Source organism: Talaromyces proteolyticus, assembly GCF_021365285.1.
Source record: "Talaromyces proteolyticus strain PMI_201 chromosome Unknown BGW36scaffold_2, whole genome shotgun sequence".
Lineage (NCBI taxonomy): Eukaryota > Fungi > Ascomycota > Eurotiomycetes > Eurotiales > Trichocomaceae > Talaromyces > Talaromyces proteolyticus.
This window is the reverse complement of record NW_025764278.1, coordinates 2,728,223-2,746,449: the sequence shown is the minus strand read 5'-3', so window position 1 is coordinate 2,746,449 and position 18,227 is coordinate 2,728,223. Positions and strand designations below refer to the sequence as shown.

At 46.3% G+C, this 18,227-nt stretch overlaps 6 protein-coding genes across 6 annotated transcripts; 4 read left to right on the top strand and 2 right to left on the bottom strand.

The window, feature by feature from the left end:
- Window positions 1-289: 289 nt before the first annotated feature.
- Window positions 290-1,534, bottom strand: BGW36DRAFT_423588 (uncharacterized protein; the record flags this gene model as incomplete). The annotated part of the gene is made up of 2 exons (XM_046219850.1): window positions 290-1,438; window positions 1,496-1,534. The coding sequence occupies 2 exons, from the start codon at window positions 1,532-1,534 to the stop codon at window positions 290-292; spliced, it is 1,188 nt and encodes a 395-aa protein (XP_046077080.1).
- A 783-nt stretch (window positions 1,535-2,317) lies between these two features.
- On the bottom strand, window positions 2,318-3,700 carry BGW36DRAFT_404300 (C6 zinc finger domain protein; the record flags this gene model as incomplete). The annotated part of the gene is made up of 1 exon (XM_046218928.1): window positions 2,318-3,700. One exon carries the CDS (start codon window positions 3,698-3,700, stop codon window positions 2,318-2,320), a length of 1,383 nt encoding a protein of 460 aa, XP_046077079.1.
- A 1,220-nt stretch (window positions 3,701-4,920) lies between these two features.
- BGW36DRAFT_444629 (ABC transporter) lies at window positions 4,921-9,503 on the top strand (the record flags this gene model as incomplete). Its single annotated transcript, XM_046221648.1, has 6 exons — window positions 4,921-5,836; window positions 5,893-6,709; window positions 6,767-7,015; window positions 7,070-7,579; window positions 7,644-8,506; window positions 8,578-9,503. 6 exons carry the CDS (start codon window positions 4,921-4,923, stop codon window positions 9,330-9,332), a joined length of 4,110 nt encoding a protein of 1,369 aa, XP_046077078.1. The 3' UTR covers window positions 9,333-9,503.
- A 2,165-nt stretch (window positions 9,504-11,668) lies between these two features.
- BGW36DRAFT_95991 (S-adenosyl-L-methionine-dependent methyltransferase) lies at window positions 11,669-13,537 on the top strand. Its single transcript, XM_046222729.1, has 9 exons — window positions 11,669-11,950; window positions 12,012-12,052; window positions 12,104-12,217; window positions 12,291-12,332; window positions 12,387-12,453; window positions 12,517-12,557; window positions 12,624-13,170; window positions 13,241-13,323; window positions 13,382-13,537. The coding sequence occupies exons 1-9, from the start codon at window positions 11,831-11,833 to the stop codon at window positions 13,428-13,430; spliced, it is 1,104 nt and encodes a 367-aa protein (XP_046077077.1). The 5' UTR covers window positions 11,669-11,830; the 3' UTR covers window positions 13,431-13,537.
- Window positions 13,538-14,121: 584 nt separating this feature from the next.
- Window positions 14,122-16,146, top strand: BGW36DRAFT_458191 (cytochrome P450; the record flags this gene model as incomplete). The annotated part of the gene is made up of 7 exons (XM_046222000.1): window positions 14,122-14,362; window positions 14,459-14,997; window positions 15,059-15,385; window positions 15,438-15,463; window positions 15,519-15,603; window positions 15,665-15,831; window positions 15,900-16,146. 7 exons carry the CDS (start codon window positions 14,122-14,124, stop codon window positions 16,060-16,062), a joined length of 1,548 nt encoding a protein of 515 aa, XP_046077076.1. The 3' UTR covers window positions 16,063-16,146.
- Window positions 16,147-16,411: 265 nt separating this feature from the next.
- BGW36DRAFT_287612 (uncharacterized protein) lies at window positions 16,412-17,858 on the top strand (the record flags this gene model as incomplete). Its single annotated transcript, XM_046210518.1, has 3 exons — window positions 16,412-16,857; window positions 16,905-17,588; window positions 17,645-17,858. 3 exons carry the CDS (start codon window positions 16,412-16,414, stop codon window positions 17,856-17,858), a joined length of 1,344 nt encoding a protein of 447 aa, XP_046077075.1.
- Window positions 17,859-18,227: the final 369 nt, after the last annotated feature.

Genomic DNA, 18,227 nt, shown 5'->3' with positions numbered 1-18,227 from the left:
CTAACATTCGTCGATTTCGGCTTGACTGAGGCCAAAAAAAATGACGGTGAATAATGCTTATCAAATGGGCATTTGATTGCAAACTGTGGGCCAAAGTTGGCAAGGGACACTATATGGCGAATATCAATGGATATAGCGAATACATCTCCAAGTAAGGAAATACATATCAATTGATGTTGTAGAGATATGGTGGAATATAGAGATAGCAAAAGGAACGGTTCTCAGCGGTGGTACGTAGACCTATAGGTTGACATATCAAACCACCCCGAAACCTCACGAGCAGAGATCCTTAGCCCCTCCACACCAATATTCCATTCTCATATAAGCCGCTAATCAATCCCACCTTGCGACTCGAATCTCTTGCAGCGGTAGCGCTTGTTCCGAATTCTTGTTTCGAAACAAACAAATGTTCTAATCCTCGACTACTTGACCATTGAGAAACCCAACTAGGCACATTTGCTTTCCAACAGGCGGCATTATCTGCTTCACTATCTTGTGTACAGCTTAGACGATGTTTCACAACCTCCTCCAGCGACGGGGGATGCGGGTGGCCGGCAATTAGCAAAACACCATCCTTGTCCGCAGATAAGTTGTCTGGCATAAAAGGTACTTCAATCGAGCTGTTGAGTTTGACGGAACGATCACTCAGGATGTTGTAGAGACGGACTTGAGCGGTTGACGTCGATGATACTGCTAATATTGACTCATTCATGAGAGTTACTCCATTTGCGAAGGGAATATGTGCAACGTTCTGAATTTGCGGGGTCTCAGATGCCAGGCTCACGTACGTCAAAGTACCTCCTGGAAATGCCAAGTATGTCTCGACCTGCCAGAACCAAGGGTGTTCTCTTCTGGAGCTGTAGTGGTCGTTTGTTACATAAAATTCATGGTCGTTAAGCGCGGCAATTGCGTTAGGAGCGTTTATCAGCGGGCTGGTAATACTCTGCTTATGCCTGGCAACTGGCGGGTGTGACGCAAGATCTAATGAAAACACGTCGACTCGCGATCCATCCAAATGATGGTTAACAACAAAAAGTGTGGAACTCTGATGGTGGTACTCGACTCCGAGAGGGTGCAGTGAAAACACTCCGGGATAGTCTACAATCTTTATTGGAGCTAGGGATTTCTCAGAGTTCTCGGGAAGATCATAGCGGTATATCAAGAGTTCGCCATTAGAAATTTCGTCGCGCTTTTCATGGTATGTACCCATGACAGTATTCCAGAGATCTCTCCCGGTATCGCAACTTAGAATTGCTACGGCGTTTTCGTCATCTATCAATGCATCCTCGCAATTGCGAAGCCGATCGGCAAATTTCACGGAATATTTTGGTAATACATTGACTTCCAGGAGCTTGTCAGGCCGATTGTTGAACAGAATAGACAGTGCTTGGTAACGATTGAGTAGATACGGGGAGATGTAAGCAAGAATTGCTGCCCACTGGGCACATTGTTAGGGAAAATAGCAATGATTAGGAACCAAAGGATTTCTACTTACAATAGTGAGAGTCAAGGCCTTCTGAGGTAGACGGGCCATTGTAGTTCTTTCTTCCTTACGACCTTTTTTTTTATCTCTTGATGAGGTTGGTCGGTCAAGTCTCATAGGGGAAAGCTGCGTCAGTGGTTTGTCAGGGAGTCGTTGGCACCGCACCCTTATATAAGCCCCCAGAAGAGGATCCCGTTGCCCCACAATTTAAGGCTTGATTTAAATGTCTGTGTGTGACTCCACAGTTAACTCCATTCAAAGCTCTGGTACATGGAAAATATCATACTCGAATTTAATTCGGTGTCGCCGAGACTGGTACTCACTGACTCCGTGATTTGTTGCTTTTTGTGAATTTATCGCTGCCATGTCCACTCGTGAAATAACCCCTCATTCCCACCTTTCAGGACAAAATTGGGGCATGGGTGTACGTAAAAAGCTGCACGAAGGCTGCTAGTGGTGATTTTAGCTACGGAGTTCGGGCAGTGAAAGCCGCAGGTCTATATCCATTCGCGCAAGCCTTCCGTGTCATCCTTTACAACGAATATCGCGATTTCACCAATGCCATCTCCTGGGGACGCTAAAATGATCGGTTTGATTCTTCTCGCCTTTAGTTTGGGGGCTGCATCCGCTGACTGGAAATGCTGGTGGAGCGAGCCAATATGTTCGTCCTATTACTCACTGTGGATTAATTAAAAGGACACGTTCGCTTTATATCCGTATCTTACGCGTAGCTTCATCAAGCCATGTAGCGGCCTTGGTCTCTTGCAAATTGGGTAGGTTCGGCGGTCAAATTCTGCGGTCGATGACAACTGTGTCCCAAGGCTACAGACATTATCATTTATTTGACATAGAGAGACGGCTAAGTACAGTGGCTATTCTTTGAAGCAGGTTCTTCACATGAGCAGGCCGCATAGTGCCATGATCACGAGTGACACCAACTCGTCCATCTAACTCACTCCAAAGTACCTCAATCTGTCTGGCCGATAGCAAACCCACTTTACTGCTCCCAGGCTCACTGATGCCTAGAACCCGCTCCATTGTCTCCAGGAGATGAACAACGCCGTTCGAGAAGAGCATGCCCTGCATACATGGTTCCGCCAGAGGCGACCCTCCAAATGTAATGCCTGGGATAGGTGCGATGGGGTTGGTAGAGAGTCGTTCGATGCGTGTAGTGAGGTGCTCAAGAAACAACTCGCAGAGGGAGATGAGCTGCGTGAAGATGCTTGTGATGGCTAAGGCGAGCGGAGTTAACAAAGGTTGCGAGGCGACGGAGGGGTAGGGCAAAGAAGATGCTGGGGTCGAATTGTGGTAGTTATACTGGTAGGATTGCAATCGTGGCGGCACCGGCTCTGGAAGACAATGCCGACTGTTGAGGAGCCGCGTCAGTATCAGGACAAAGTCTTGTGATGTCTTGAGCATGAATACGGCCACCGTATCGTTTTCTATAAACAACGGGCTTTCCCGATAGATGAGGCTATTTAAGTCTACGATCATCCTGTTCTTTTCGATAGCCGCCATGCGAATGTGTAAGTCGAGGTTGATCTTGGAAAGCTTGGCTATGGCGTCTGAGATTTCTATACCACCCACTGGACGTTCTTGTCCCGGTACTATCAGGGTAGTCGGGGTGCAATTGACGCTATTGACGACCCTAACGAGCGAGAGAGCATCTACGGCTGTGGAGTCGAAGGCGGCCGAGCCGAAGCACAACAAGGGATAGTCGTCATGAGAAGCATTGGTAGTATTCGGAGAAAGCAAGCCCTGGCAAAATGAACTCATTCCAATGGTTGGCGTCGGGACAGATGCATCGTACGACGCCGTTACCCTAGATGGTGCTAGTACTGGCGCCGCCGCTGGGGAGGTTGTGCTGCTCCATCCTACCTGGTCATGGATACCCGGGAACGAAGGAGACTCTCCAGATCTTCCAGGAGAGTTAAATTGGCTCTGCTGGCTCTGCTGGTCGAATGTTTTGCTTCGAGACACTTTGACGGTTGATCTTGACTTGAAACCCGGGACTTTGGAAGCATCATGGGCGGAAGCCGCCGTTTGCTTTGGTCTCCCGACTTTCTTCTGTTGTCCTCTAATACACTCTGCCCCAAGTATCGTACAACGTGCACATTTAAGGTCATATCGTTGTATGCGCTGACATCTCGACTTGTGTTTCCTGCAGAGCTCGCAAGAAAACCGCCTCTGCGACGGATGGATAGATGAGCGGCCCATGCTATGCTGCTCACAGGCCAATAAAGGTTAATACAGGGGATCAATGGTACCAAGGGCGTTGAGAAGCTGAGCGCATAGTAAGGAGCAGCGAGGCTCTAGCCAGTGCGAGGCTCTAGCCAGTGCGAGGGTCAATTATTAAAGGCTCCGAGGAAGATTTTTAGGTAAGCTGAAATCACCCGTCGCCATGCTCATAGCTCCTTATCAGAGGCTTCGGGTCGATAGATCGGCCGACCGACTGTGATCTGCGATCGAACCTCGTGGGTCTTAGACTAACTTTACCATTGGCTACCTGATTCTAGGGGAGGCGAACGCTATCATGCAAGTGGAAATTCCGTATATGCTACCAGAGTCTGAATTGACCCACAGCCAATCAACAGCATACGGAGGGTTTAATGTCGAGAGGTCGAAAACTCGGACTTTGGCTAAAAGGAGGGTTTCCTAGTGCCTTAGTATACCTGAATTGCGGTAAATCATGGAATGTTGTCCTTGACGCAACCACTAAAATATAGGTTACGCTGTTGCAGCGCTTTTATTGGATATACCAGTGTATGTCTGCCAGGTTATTGACCTGGATTGTAGTCTCTTTACGTATTTCGTAGCGTCTCTTGCCTCGACAATACCTTATATCATAATCGTACGAATATTTGTAAAGTCACTATTCGTGTGCATCCCTAGTGGGTGGACGCAGATTTACAGAGATTCAACTTTAAACCAAGTCAATTCGGATATGCGGTGTCATGACATGCCAATACCGGCTCATCAGTGATCTCCTTCACAATTTTTCAATCAATCACAGTTAGTTCCCGCAGCACAAGAGCTTACAGGTATCCTGCGATCTGATAATTATTAATCCTTCTCTGTAACTTATTAAAACAAACTTGATCACTAATCACAGCATCTGCGGAATCCAAAAGTTTGGTCAGACTGTTTCCGATGTATCAATCATGTATATAATGCACAGGGACCCTCCTTCCCGATGCTCCAATAACACTCTTAAGCTCTAGTTGCTAATCATTTCCATTCTTTCTGGTTTTGGTGAGACCCTTTCATTTTCACTGGCTCCCATACAGTTCTGCGGCGATGCCATGGTGTCTATATCAAATGTTGGAGACCCGGGAAATGTTGCCAGCCGAGTCTTCTCCCATCTTTCGGTGACCAGTCGTAGAGGACATGGTGTCCTTGAGGAGGAACCAATCGAGAACACTGTGGATTGGGAACTGATGCCCGAGGTTAAGGCAACTCATGAACACGCGTATATGGAGCGAAAACTCGGCGTGACGTGGAAGGACCTCACTATCAAGGGCACGGGGTCTGACAGCTCCTTTAATGAGAACGTTCTCTCACAGTTTCTACCCAAAAAGTTGAAACGAGGCAGTGGAACGACCACACCATCGGTTAGAACTATCATCAACAAAAGTCATGGTTGCGTCAAACCTGGTGAAATGCTGCTTGTCCTTGGCCGGCCGGGTGCAGGCTGCACAACGCTATTGAAGGTCCTAGCAAATCGACGGAAAGGATATACCGGCATTGAGGGTCAAGTCAATTACGGCTCCCTAGGCCACGAAGACGCCGCGAAATACCAAGGTCAAATCGTCATGAATACGGAAGAAGAGACTTTCTTCCCTACCCTGACCGCTGGCGAAACGATTGATTTTGCAACTCGATTGAAGATTCCATATCGAGTCCGCTCTGGCTATAGCTCTCAGGAGGAAGCTCGGGTAGCTACTAAGGACTTTTTATTTCATCTACTCAACGTCTCCCACACCGTCAACACCAAAATAGGAAACGAGTTTATCCGGGGTGTGTCAGGTGGTGAACGGAAACGCATCAGTATCCTGGAAACCATGGCCACTCGAGGTAGTGTATACTTCTGGGACAACTCCACCAGGGGCCTGGATGCGAATACAGCTCTCCAGTACGTGACCGCTGTCCGGAAAATGACCGATATTTTCGGCTTATCCTCGGTTGTCACACTTTACCAAGCTGGCAATGGCATCTACGAGTTGTTCGACAAGGTTCTTGTGCTCGACGAGGGAAAAGAGATCTACTACGGGCCTATGAAAGAAGCACGGCCTTTTATGCATGGCCTCGGTTTCATCTGTGCAGAGGGGGCTAACGTGGCGGACTTCTTGACAGGTACACAATGTATTATATTATACCTTATAGAGAAATACATACTAATACTAAGCCAGGCGTCACGGTTCCAACGGAACGTAAGATCCGCAACGGCTATGAATCAACTTTTCCCAGGAACGCCGATGCCATCCTAGCGCACTACGAGAAATCTGACATCAAAAAGGACATGGGAACTGAGTACGACTACCCAAACACGCAGTCTGCCAAAGATAATACGGAAGAGTTTCAGCGCGCGATTATGAATGAGAAGCACCCAGGTCTCCTGACGGAGCGCTCGCCAGTTACGGTTGGATTCGCCGAACAGCTTAAGGCATGTGTCCAACGTCAATACCAGATAATCCGAGGTGATATGGCAGTTCTCATCATCAAGCAAGCCTCCAATATCATTCAGGCACTGATGTCCGGCTCCCTTTTCTACAACGCGCCCAACACTTCGACCGGCATGTTTATTAAATCGGGTGCTCTTTTTGTTTCTCTACTCTTTAACTGCCTCTTGGCACAGTCCGAGGTCACGGACTCATTCTTCGGTCGCCCTGTCCTAGCAAAGCATCGGGCTTTTGCATTTTATCACCCAGTAGCTTCTTGCTTGGCCCAGATTATCACCGATATCCCTATTCTACTTTTTCAGATCACTTCATTCTCGCTCATAATCTATTTCATGGTCGGACTAACTTCAACTGCCGGGTCTTTTTTCACGTTCTGGTTCGTTATTCTATCCGCCACCATGTGTATGACGGCTCTATTCAGAGCAGTCGGTGCCGGCTTCAAAACTTTTGATGACGCAAGCAAGATGTCGGGGGTCTTGGTTATGTCCTTGCTCATGTACAGCGGATACATGATTCCAAAACATCAGATGCACCCCTGGTTTGTCTGGTACGTGTTCATCATCAGATCTGCGCTTTGCCAATTGACTGTTGACTGACTGCCCAGGATATTTTGGATTGATCCTCTTGCTTATGCCTTTGATGCACTCATCTCTAACGAGCTCCACGACAAAATCATCCCTTGCACTGGCCCAAACCTGGTCCCGAACGGGCCAGGATACGATTCTGCCGCCAATCAAGCGTGTACAGGGGTGCGTGGGGCCCTGCCAGGAGCTACGAGTGTGACTGGTCAACAGTACTTAGAAAGCATGAGCTATAGTCACTCGCATATCTGGAAAAATGTCGGCATAGTATGGTGAGTACTCTCCCTCCGAACTCGCGATTGCATATTTTGTGACACTTCGTGCAGGGCTTGGTGGGTTCTGTTTTTGGTTTTGACCATCGTCGCGACTTCCTACTGGAAGGCTAGCTCCTCTCAGACTGGGGTTCTCACGATCCCAAGAGAGCTCGCCAAGAAAGCTCGTACGGTAACACAGGACGAAGAAGCGCAGAACAGCGAGAAGCTGTCAGACGTAGCGTCGAGTAAATCGTCCGACAGAGAAGATGTTAGAAAGCTAGATGACCAATTGATTCAGAACAAGTCCGTGTTCACGTGGAAAAACCTGACCTATACAGTCCAAACTCCGGATGGACCTCGTATCCTACTGAATAACGTCAACGGATGGGTCAAGCCAGGAATGCTAGGCGCATTGATGGGTGCCTCGGGGGCAGGTAAGACAACCTTGTTGGATGTTCTGGCACAGCGCAAAACGGATGGAATAATAAAGGGATCTATCCTTGTTGACGGGCGACCTCTCCCCGTCAGCTTTCAGCGGTCTGCGGGCTATTGTGAACAGTTGGACGTCCACGAGCCTCTGGCGTAAGTTACTCTCTCTCAAAGACGCTCTATTTGCATTTTTCGACTAATTTTCGATTCAATCCAGAACCGTGAGAGAAGCTCTAGAGTTTTCTGCGCTCTTACGTCAATCACGAACAATTCCTAAAGAGGAAAAGTTGGCATACGTCGATGTGATCCTGGATCTCCTCGAGATGCACGACATAGGAGATTGCCTGGTCGGCGCTTCTGGCGGCGACGGTCTGTCAATTGAGCAAAGAAAGAGACTAACCATCGGGGTTGAACTCGTCGCGAAACCAAGCATCTTGATCTTTCTTGACGAACCCACATCCGGTCTGGACGGCCAGGCCGCCTACAATATCGTCCGGTTCATGAAAAAGCTCGCCGCCGCAGGACAGGCAATCCTAGTGACTATACATCAGCCCAGTGCCCAATTATTTTTTGAGTTCGACAGTTTGCTGCTACTTGCCCATGGAGGAAATACAGTCTACTTCGGAGACATTGGTGACCACGCCTCCACCGTTAAGGAGTATTTCAGACGCTATGGTGCCGACTGCCCACCGGAGAAGAATCCGGCGGAACACGTAATTGATGTTATTTCCGACCGGAAGATGGATTGGCACAAGATATGGCTCGAGTCAGCCGAGCATGAAGCGGTGTTGGACGACCTTGATCGCATCATCGAAGCGGCCGCCACATCAAACCCGCACACCACCGATGACGGCTTCGAGTTCGCCATGCCGCTCTGGGAGCAATGTAAGGTTGTTAGCCTTCGCTTGTCCAAAGCCATGTATCGCAACGTCACTTACGTCAACAACAAATTCGCGCTCCACATTATCACCGGGCTTTTTACCGGCTTTTCATTCTGGAAGGTTGGCGAGAGCGTAAGTGACTTACAACTACGTCTTTTCGCGGTGTTTAACTTCATATTTGTAGCGCCAGGTGTGATAGGTATGTGTTTCATTATTGCTTTGTACTACCACTTTCCCAGAAGGCTTTTACGCTTATACGCCCGATCTTAGCTCAATTACAACCCCTGTTCTTAGAGAAACGCGACATCTATGACGCTCGGGAGAAGAAATCCAAGGTGTACAGCTGGCAGGCCTTCGTCACGGGCCTTATTGTCTCCGAGCTACCTTACCTCGTCATCTGTGCGGTCCTGTTCTACGTTTGCTTCTACTACACCGTCGGCTTGCCAAGTGACTCCAGCAAGGCAGGGGCAGTGTTCTTCGTTATGCTTATGTACGAATTCGTCTACACCGGCATCGGTCAATTCATTGCTGCATATGCCCCAAATGCGGTCGCCGCTGCACTGGTCAACCCGCTGGTCATTTTTACTTTGGTGGGTTTCTGTGGAGTGATTGTCCCCTATTCACAGATCACTGCGTTCTGGCGGTATTGGCTGTACTACATCAATCCTTTCAACTACCTTATGGGATCCCTACTCGTTTTCACTACCTTCGATTTAAAGGTTGAGTGCAAGGAGGACGAGCAGGCTATCTTCGATCCCCTAGCCAACCAGACATGCGCAGAATACTTGGGGGATTACTTGCAAGATATGGGTTCCGGCACTAACCTCCTCAACCCTGATTCAACATCCGATTGCCAGGTCTGCCAATATCGTTACGGGAGTGACTATCTCCGGACAGTGAATGTAAAGGATTACTACTATGGGTGGAGAGACGCGGCGATCGTCGTCATCTTTGCATTTTCCAGTTACGCCTTGGTTTATCTCTTGATGAAATTGCGCACAAAGAAGTCCAAGCATGCCGAATAGAACTTGGCAACCAACAAATTCCCAAATGTCGCCGGCACATGCGTTGGAGTGACGCTTATTCTTGATTGCCAATGCTGTTACGACTCAGATTGTGGTAGAGGGTCGGAACAGTTGAAAAACGTCGTCCCTTATGATCGGCAATCAGGGAAGAATAAGCGGCGGCGAGCAAGGGACAATTTTTCGTATTTGCAGGAAGGAAATGTTAGAATTTACAGTCTTAGTACTAGATAGAATTTAGAGACGTTTATAGACCTTTTTGATGTTTTCCATGGTGTCCTGTTAGCTAAATTGGGTTCAAGTAGCACCTAATAGTCTTTGTCGACCCTCAGGACAACGATTGTTTCATATTGTCTTTTATACTGTGTTTAGTTGTATTTGTGGTAAGTATAAAGTACTCCGCTGCTCCGGAGTTATTCCAATCTCTAATCCCCAATTCAAGTCATATTTCCATGGAATTAACTGTCCAATGCGAAGTAATCTATCCTAGAGGCTTATCTTTCCATCTCGTTGAAAAGTGCCTTGTGGAGCAGATGGTAGTCACTGCTAGGCTCCTAGCTGAATCCTGTATGAGGTGGTATCGTGCCGCTATTATGCTGGTGAGAGTTATTTTGTGATTACTCTGGGATAAGTAATTGGTTGCTTATTGACGCACATATAATATATACCAGTGCTAGCCTGCATATCGCTTCGACAAGGGTCAAGGCAAATGAAATCTACCTATCTACCTACCTACTGTAATACTATCTCTGTTGAGGAGAGAAATGATGAACCGTACCGTACGAACAATGTGGTGTAGCAGATTATCATCTTGGAAATAGCACACAACCTAACGGGCCCTCGAGAGATCAATGGGGAAGCTCTCGAAAATTTGTCCAGATGGCCACCCATATTGATACTCTAACGAAGTAATATCAATAAATGCACGATATTTCAGAGGAAATATTAGATAGCCCATTCATTTAAGCTTTTCGTTATAGGTTACATTACCAAAAAAGGCGCTGACCTAAAATATATTCATACTTTTCCATCAGATTCACCAAAATGGAACCGATTGTAGTCGGAAATCAACATAAAAGTATGTATATTGACGGTGAATATGCACCTTTTCCTGAAGTATGGAAGATTGCCCCCGGAAATTCTCAATTGGGTAATTTCTACAAGCATGCCTCAGAATGTTCGATAGTAGCGACGTGTATGGGTAACAAAAAAAAATTCCTAAAAATGACATGCAAGAACGTTGTTGCGAAAAGCAAGCCCGTCCATCTTGCATCTACTCTACGGTTCAACAAATTCACCGATCATGTGGAGGTTCTTATAGTTAATTCCGTTGTTGATAATTGTATCTGGTTGGTTTGTTTTCAGCGACTGGCATTCTGGGGATTCTTATTAGAATTAATTGAGGCTATCACTTACGTTACTTATCATTGAACAATATCGTCAGTTCCGTAGCTAGTAATATGATGTAGTTATGTAGTAGGGATTAATAACATTACAAGACCAGGAGAAACTAGGCACAAAACTCAACGTTGTCTCCAAGATCTACGTAGCATTACATCATCAATCCCACCCTGAAACAATTTTTCAAAAGACTGTTCGTCCCATTGAGAAAAATGTGTTTCACAGCAAGTTGATCTCTTCTATACTCATGCGACCGGGCAGCTATTACCAGTAATCGTGGCGCTCATAAGAAATCTAAATATACATATTCTGTAAGCTGACGTTCTCGGTTCACATTATTGCAATTATCATGTAACTCTAAGAGCGCATATACGACTGTTCCTTGGGGTATTTTATTTCCTTTGGGCATAACAGCGTCCTGCCTTTCGTTGTGTAAGTCTTGCACGTCATAGGTGGGAATTGGGAGTTTCGGAATACCATGTGCTAGTCAATTATGAAAACCGAAATTGAATCTTTCGAATAAAAATAGAATATCGTATCGACTAGCATGTTCGGACCAGTCTGTACAACTCTGTTGATTCTACTGTCCATTGTTACACCACTTAAAACGATGATCGTGCCGGAAAGGCAGCTCGCATTGAGTGGCTTATGTACCACTGGCCTCATTGAACAACCCGGCCCTCCTTGTTAACAGATCTTTCCCGTTGGATTGGCAACTGAGGGGACTCTGAATGATTACGACGGAATTCCCGGCCGAGACGAACATGTTCTGAAGCGAAACCTTCTGATTGATAAAAGGAGTATTAGCCCTATTGGTGCTAGTATAGGCGCATTCCAAAATGGCCCAATGATGATAGTGGATGCGTAGTACAAGCCTAGGTAGTTTATCACCAGCCTCGATGCGCTCAGGCACTTTTGACCATTGTACTTAAGCCAATGTGATATGTCACATCTATTACCTAGAATTACGACATTCTTCATCCTTCTCTATTTTGTTATCGCGTGCCATCTCCAAGGGATTTTCATCAATCTAAGAATGTCGTGACCGCCCGACAGAAATCCAGATTACACGGCATTTAGGATCCGCCAACAGCATTACGATGGTAACGCGAGATATAGGGGTGCAGACTGATCCTTCGTCGCCTTCTCCCGGAGAGCCAAGTCACCATGCTCCGAATCTGCCGCCAATGGGCATCTCCGAGCAGCCGGCGTTATTGAGGGTAAGATTCAGTCCGTTTCTTTGTTTATTTTCAATGGCAGATAGAGTCTAAGTCTGTGTAGGATGACGCCAGTGATCCTGCTTCGGATTACGAGGAAGACTTGTGAGCCTGTTCCAGATTGGTGAAGACTATCTCAGTCTATGACATTAACAGACATTTTTTTCATCTGTACAGTACAAGTGATACTACGTCTCTGAAGAGCGAGATCACTTCATATCGATACGAAAATGGCAGACGTTACCATGCCTATCGAGAAGGAGAATATTGGTATGATACCGGGAACAAAGAAAGACTCGGATGTCCCAATGCTATTCAGATCTAACGATTTTTCACTCCCTAGGGGGCCCAATGACGAACAACAAAATGAACAGCTTGATATTGCGTAGGTGCTAAATCAATTTTACTCGATGGAGGCCTGACTGACATAGGTCAATAGTCATCACATGTTCACATTACTGCTAGAGAACAAACTCTTCCTTGCTCCAATTGATGCACACGTTCAGGTAAAATGCCTTCGGTTAGAGGCGTTACTGATTCCGTGCTAATATAACAATGAAACGATACAGAGAGTGCTTGACGTGGGAACTGGAACGGGAATATGGGCGATGTATGTTGACAATTTTCACTCACCAACTAGTTATTGCGACATAGTCTAATATCTGCTATGCCCCAGTGACTTTGCCGATGAATTCCCCTCTGCCGAAGTGATTGGAACTGATCTCTCCCCAATCCAGCCGGCTCTGATCCCGCCAAATTTGCGTTTTGAGATCGACGATGCCACTTATGATTGGACATATCCCCGGAACTTCTTTGACCTCGTCCACGTCCGGTCCCTCTATGGAGCGATTGCAGATTGGCCAGCATTTTATACAGAAGTCCTAACACATCTCAAACCAGGTGGCTGGTTTGACCAGCTGGAAATGTCTATTCAGTTCCGATCGCATGAAGGGACGATAACCGACGATCATGTGCTTGCTGTATGGTCAAGAACATTTATTGAAGCCGGCGAAAGATTTGGCAAGACATTTCGCATCGCAGATCTTGCCAAGGAGTACCTTAAGAACGCAGGGTTTGTCAATGTTGTTGAGACGAAATACGAGCTTCCTGTCGGCGGCTGGAGTTCAAACAGGCATATGAAGAAGCTCGGTAAATGGAACCTTGTACATTGCGAGGAAGGCATTGAAGGATGGGCAATGGCTCTTCTTACCAGAGTGATGGGGGTGAGTCTGGCGTCTAGTGTATCTTTTCCTTTTTCCTGCTATTTGGCTGATGTTTCGAAAATCAAAATAGTGGACCTATGAAGAAGTCCAAGTTTTTCTAGCGCAAATGAGGAAAGGTCTTCGCGACCCAGATACGCACGCGTATTTTGATGTGTGCGTATATACCGCGGGAATCCCTTATGTTTTCCTTTTCCTAATTGAAAATCTACAGAGTCTGCGTTTACGGCCAGAAGTCCACGCATGAGGAGCAGCCGGGATAGTCAACACCTCGATGCTGTGTATATATCTGTATCAACGTTATTCGATGTCTTACAATGGGTACTTGTGGTATCTGTTCGGCCGATTGTACCCGCGCAACTTTTGAAATTTTCCGCTCGTTATTTTCCAATATTTCCGTGATGGAAATAATCAGTGGAAATAGTCTACAAGTTTGGATTTTGCTGACAGTGCAGAATGTATGATCTTCTCAATTTATGCCGCGATTCAGAGGACCTTGCTGTGGCTTAAGGTTTTATTCCAGCTCTCAAGATTCAGCCTGCTGGCCCAGCTGTGCTGAGCTGCGGCCAACACACCCTCAGGCTGCTGAGAAAGATCATTGGTTCGAGGTGCATAATCTGAAAAAGAAAGAAAATGCAGCTCGAGATGATGTCTGAGCACTGCAGCGGATTTGCTGAAGAACGGTCTAGTTGAAACTAGCTGCCTTAGTTTCGTGATTGGTAATAATCTTCAGTCTTTAACGTAGCACAGACCAGTAATAATAGTCATAGTAATATTATTATGCCGGAACTATCATTTCCGAGGGTTCTTCAGACAGGCGTCTGTAGGTTTGTATTAGCTTGAATCGAGTCGACCTTTACTAAGTTTACTTCAATTGGGAATGCCATTGAATTGACCTGTCCGATTTCCCTGCTGCATTGATTTTATTAAAGAAGAAGTAAAAGAAAATACAAGATGAGCACTTCGATTGGTGATATCGTTGGAAGTCTATCACCAGCCGTAGTTGCTTACGCCGTATTCGCCATCACCATTGTCCACTATGCATGGACTGTCACTTATCGCCTGTATTTTCATCCACTGACGAGAATTCCAGGCCCTCTTTTCGCCAGAATAACTTATCTGTATTCATTTTACTATAACTTCTGGAATCCAGGCCGATTTTATATGACAATTGAAGAGTTACACAAGCAATACGGTAAGAAAACGTCTCATGCACGATCCCGGTCCTTCTGGTGTTCCAGAGGATACAATTGCAAATGTAGCATATTATAGAACCAATATTATTCTGCAGGTCCTATTGTCCGCGTTACACCCGATGAAATCCATCTCAGGGATCCGGAGAATTATGACAAAATCTACTACATCGGCTCCAAGTACTACAAAAGCCCTGCGTTTTACCATGCCTTTGGAACCGACAAAGCAACTTTCACCACGGCAAGCAATGAAGTACACCGCGCCAAACGAGCCGCCCTAAACCCATTCTTCTCTCGCAAGCGAGTTTTAGAGCTTGAAGAAGTCGTACAAGCCAAAGCGATCAAGCTCGAATCACGCATCCGGTCTGCTCTCAATGGAGAAGGGCATATCGACCTACACCACGGTTTCCGAGCGGTATCAGTCGATGTTATTACGGATTATGCGTTTAATAATTGTTACGATTTTTTGGAGCGGGCAGACTTTGGTGTTGAGTTCTTTAATATGATTCGCGACTTTGGTCCGGGTTTTTGGTTTTTTCAGCAGTTTCCGGCTACGCAGCCTATTGCGTTTGGTCTGCCATTCTGGCTTGTGAAGATGGTTGATGGGCCATTGAAGAGAATGATGATGCTGCAAAATGTGTGAATATAAGTTTTCGGTTTGCTTGGATGTGTCCCATTACTTACTGGCTGGTGTTTAGAGCAGTCGTGAGCAGATTCTCCGTGTGAAGAGGGAAGTTGATTCTGGTGAAGAGAGCAGCAAAACACGGCCAACGATATTTCATCGGCTACTTAGTCCGGATGCGGCAGATGAATATATTGTACCCACAGTCGACGAACTCAAGGATGAAGCATATATCATTGTGGCCGCGGCTGCTGATACCACTGGAAATGCAATGACTGTAGCTACATACAACGTTGTTTTGAACCAAGACATATATATTCAACTAACCACAGAGCTGAAAAATGCGTTTCCAGACCCGAGTGCTAATCTAGACTTTGCGACTCTTGAAAAACTGCCGTATCTAGTAAGTATTTTTTGCATCATGCTGTGATTTCTGATAGTAATGGTTTCGGCAGACTGCTGTTATCAAGGAGGCACTTCGGTATGTTTTTAAGTCTCGATTTTACTTTCATATTCCTTTACTGAAAAACTTACAGCTTGTCTTATGGAGTCATCGGACGTCTTCCACGAGTTGTTCCTGAATCAGGAGCAGAATTTCACGGGTACCACGTTCCACCCGGGGTAAGTCGTCTCGACAATCCCCAAACCAATACAAATAGCACTAAAGTAGAAAAATACATAGACACTTGTCAGCATGAGTTCCTGGACCATGCACCGCAATGAAGACCTCTTCCCTGGCCCCGAAGAGTTCAAGCCGTCAAGGTGGATGGATCCTTCAGCCGCAATTAAGAACCTCGACCATTACCTTGTCTCATTCGGAAAAGGGTCAAGGCAGTGTGTCGGAATGCCGTAAGTCGAACCTCTCAAAGCATATTATTATCATGTCGCTGATCATCGTGCTTTGCTTGGTTGTATAGTTTGGCATACTGCGAATTATATGTTACTTTAGGGAGAATATTTCGGCATTTCGACAACCTGTCGACAGACCATAAATCGGTTGAGGATTTATTGTACAGCGATTACTTTTCGTCGTATCATTCAGAAAAGGGTAATAAATTTGACTTCAGACAGGCGGTTTAAGTATTTATTGCAAGGGCACTTAAAATAGGGCTCGTGATTAAACCAGAATGATCAAGGACAGATTACGAGCATAGATGTAATGACATCACGACATTAAGCTAACAGCAGATCATGTCCTGTTAAGGAGTGTTAAGTTCTTATATTATGTATGACAATCTCGCCCTAAATCGAGGTCAGATGAGCGTCCCTTGGCTGCGCCACACTAGGCATTACAAGTCCCACTTCTGGTGACACTGCCATCGAAAAATGTATGATTATCAAGTAAGAAAACATCTAACTTGCCAAACTCAAATAAACTTCCAGGGACTCGATCCAGCCTTATGAGCATATAGAATATTGGTAGAACGCCATGGCCGGCGCCTTCGGGTTTTCTGCCGGCGACTTCATCACAGGCATCCAACTCGCCAAGGACGTCGTGTACGCACTTAGCGATACCCGCGGGGCACGTCCGTGTTTCCAGAGCCTGGCGAGTGAGCTGAACACACTGCGGTGCGCGCTGAGAGAAATTAATTGTATTGGGAATGATGTGGATGAGTCAGTATCAGCGTCGACCCGGGCAGCGAGGTCGGAACTCGGAAATGCCGTAGAGCAGTGTCAGCAGGTCATTGAGACGTTTCTAACCAGGAATAAGAAATTCCATAAGTCGCTGGGCAATGAGCGTTGCACGTCCAGGCTCAGAGCAAACTGGCATAAGATTGAATGGGCGGTGGGGAGGAAGAGTGAGGTTGATGGGCTGCGCGCTCAGATTCTAGGGCATACGACGACGATTAATACTTTGCTTATTTCAATGCAGTCGTATGTTGTCATTTTTATTTATTTGACTTGTTACTAACACAGGGTAGATCGAATGTCGTCCTTCAAACTGCGCTCTTGAGCGATTGTCGTCGCAATACTGAAGAGCAGTTGTGCACGCTTTATGAGACACAGGACCAGGTCAAACAAGCCAACGATATGATTCGTACACAGGCGGGTACGCTGAGCAAGATTCTAAATATCTTAAACGACTCGCCTACTGACCCAGATCAACAACCTACCGAATCCGTCGTCCCGTCGCAGGGCATGATCCGTTCGGTCATGCTACAAACCTTACAAGCCAACCTGAGAATTTGCCGTTTGATGGCAGAAATGCAGAAAGCTGTGCAGCAACAACAGCAGCAAGAAAACCTAGATGAGAAACTACCTCCACAGATTCGCACCCAGCAGCCCGTGCACTTCGAAGACGCGCATGGCCGTATTGCGCCCTTTCATATCGAATTCGTAAACTCCCTAGACGCCTTTCTGGCTGTGATGGAAGTTCGCTTCCGCCATCTCCCAGGATTAAGCAAAGTCCAGCGACTGGAGTATGTGATCCGCGAGCCGGAGACAAAGAGGACGCTGGATCTCCGAGCACCATGGGCGTCGGTTTTTCTACCAGGACGGAGGGTCACGATGAGTATGGTGTTTTGGAGACCGTTGGTTTCGGCGAATGGTTGTCCGAGCTGTTGTTATGATAATAAGATATTAGGGTTGGATGATGAGGTTCAGTGGTATGTTTCTTTTTCCATTTACGATGATAATCATTACTGACAAGTGTTCCGGGCAGCTCTAATCCACAATGTCGAATCTGGTACGATCGAGTTGTAGAGCACGGCCAATCTAAGAATTTATCATCATGCACAGAATTGGAGTTTTCATGTTGCAAGATCGGTTGCCAACCACCTCCAGCCTATTGGGTGACGGAGGAAGAGCAAGACAGCATTAATCAGTTCAAACGTGTCCAAGTCCGACATTTACTCACTCCTTCTAATATGCACTGACATGCTGGGGTTATTATCAAGGTAAAGCTTAGCATATCAATTAATATTGATCTAGGCTTCCAGATATAGAAGCACTAGGTATCGATCCATTGTCTATCTTCTGTGTGCTTGCTCGTCTTTTCTCAAGTATTTTAACATCAATTGATGTTGAGACCTTCCTAATGGGATGAAAAGATTCACCACCCTAGCCAGAAAGAAAGAGCGAGATATTGAAGACAGGAAATCTAGTTGGTCTTTAATAAGAATAGGGAGAAAAGGCGACGCGTTGTATATCTTGCCAGAGGGGATAGAAATGGAAGATGACTTAAATATGGACAGAGTGGTATGAAAGATCGACTGTCATCAATTTCGTGATTTGCGTATGGGAGT